This window comes from Coffea eugenioides, chromosome 1 (genome assembly GCF_003713205.1).
Source record: "Coffea eugenioides isolate CCC68of chromosome 1, Ceug_1.0, whole genome shotgun sequence".
Taxonomy (NCBI): Eukaryota; Viridiplantae; Streptophyta; class Magnoliopsida; order Gentianales; family Rubiaceae; genus Coffea; species Coffea eugenioides.
In genome coordinates, this window is record NC_040035.1 from 6,334,599 (window position 1) to 6,336,591 (window position 1,993).

General features: G+C 38.7%; 1 protein-coding gene across 1 annotated transcript; it reads left to right on the forward strand.

Moving 5' to 3' along the window:
• The first annotated feature begins 600 nt into the window (after positions 1–600).
• On the forward strand, positions 601–1,386 carry LOC113766527. Its single transcript, XM_027310713.1, has one exon. The coding sequence runs from the start codon at positions 601–603 to the stop codon at positions 1,384–1,386; it is 786 nt and encodes a 261-aa protein (XP_027166514.1).
• Positions 1,387–1,993: the final 607 nt, after the last annotated feature.

The following is a 1,993-nucleotide window of genomic DNA, read 5'->3' on the forward strand; positions in this document are numbered from 1 at the left end:
GTGATTCACATGATCAAAATCAAATGAATCAATGGCGGCAAGATGAATGGCTGAGCAACATGATTTGATCAACGTCAAGCACACGCGTGCAAGGCTAATTGACAATATTCACGAGCAGGTATTGTAGCAGGCAACGACCCTGCAGGAATTAATATAGCACGACCATTTCTGATGCCCTCATTGTTGAGGCAGCATATGACGGTTCATTGTTAAAATTAAACTCTACCAGCACGATTGGCTTTGAATTGGAGTTGGTGATCCAAACGGTGGATGCATTGATAATTTATTCCTAATTGGGATCTCAGTACCAGTTGCATCTTCTGAGATCCCACACCAATGAGACAGAACCAAGGACAAACAGAAAATTTATTAAGGTATTACAACTATACGGAGAAAGGATGAGATTCCTGTTGTTCCATTTACCACCCATATATACAAGTGGACATTAATTCGGTTTTCAACATCTCCACAGGCTTCTTAAGACATAAAGTTCAACCTCCAATCGCTACATTTTGATTAAGAAAAATATGGCAACTCCAAAATTGTCTAGCCACACTCGTTCCATTAACTTGCCTTCTTCTTCACATCCACTTAATGTGAATGTTGAGGAACTCCTGCAAAAGGTTGAAGTCATCAGAAGCTGCATCCTCACCCTCACATTCACTGGCATGCCAAAAATTGGATTGCGTCAAAACGTTGTACGAGTGTCTGGGTGATCTGCTTCAGCTCCATTTGACTCAACAATCTCTCTACAATGAAAGACTTGGAAAATTGGAAGAAGAGGTCCTGGATAGATCTCTCAGGCTGTTGGACATTTGTGGGGCAGTCAGAGACATCTATTCACAGATGAAGGAAGGCATCCAGGAACTTGAGTCATCTCTACGGAGGAAAAGAAGAGGAGATTTGTCCAATAAAGCCAGATCTTATATGATCTCCAAAAAGCGCTTGAATAAAGGGATCAGGAAATGCTACAAAGAGCTTAAGAAAGCTGAGAAGAACTGCAACTTAACAGTGGTAAACAAAAATTCTGAAGATGTCCCTTTGGTTAACTTAGTCAAAGAAGTTCAACTTGTTAGTGTTCTAGTATTGGAGTCTGTTCTGTCTTTACTTTCTGGATCAAAGACAAGGTCACAACCAAAAGCTAGGTCCTTTGTATCAAAGTTATTACTGCAGAAGAGATCATATGAAGAAGAATCTAATATTGCAGCAATGGAACAAATAGAAATCGAGTTGGATCTGTTGAACGACAAGAAGTCGAACAAGGAAGTAATCAAAAAACTTGAGGCAGTGGACTCAAGCATTGAAGAGTTAGCAGAGATGCTGGAAATCGTATTCCGGCTTTTGCTGATATCGAGAGTTTCCCTTCTCAACACTCTCAACCACTAGATTAGGCCCACAATCAGCTTGGTCTCTAAAATACCATGCACCTCAATTTTGTATACATTATCCTTTGTAACGATATTCTATATATATTCACGCATCTCGGAAATGAATACATTACTGGAACGGTTCATCTAATTTGATCTCCATTCATTTGCCTGTCTGTAGATAACTTTTGTGCTTCCATTCAAGCAATTAATTCTAGTGTTGATAGAAAATGAATCTTACTGTTCATCAATATATACTTGTGGTGAATGACAAAAGTACTTGACTGTATACTTGTGGTGAATGTAAAGAAAAACCCAAATATAATGTAGTTAATTAGGCAGTTTTATGGTTTTAAGTTTATTTTTGCTTTAGCTTTTTGTTTTTAAGTCACATGTCAAAGTTACTTTATCCCGAAGAATAAGCAAATGACCAGAACTCGAAAAATAGCATCTAAACCTGATCATATCCCTATTGATATTTTGTGAATTTGGGGTTACACAATGCGAAATCTCAAATTTTGGCTAGCGTCAAGTACGAGAGGTGCCCGGACTTTTGTTATAAGTGTGGTATCATAGGACACAGTGAGAGAAATTGTACCCAGCTAGGTGACACGGGGGTAGGGAAA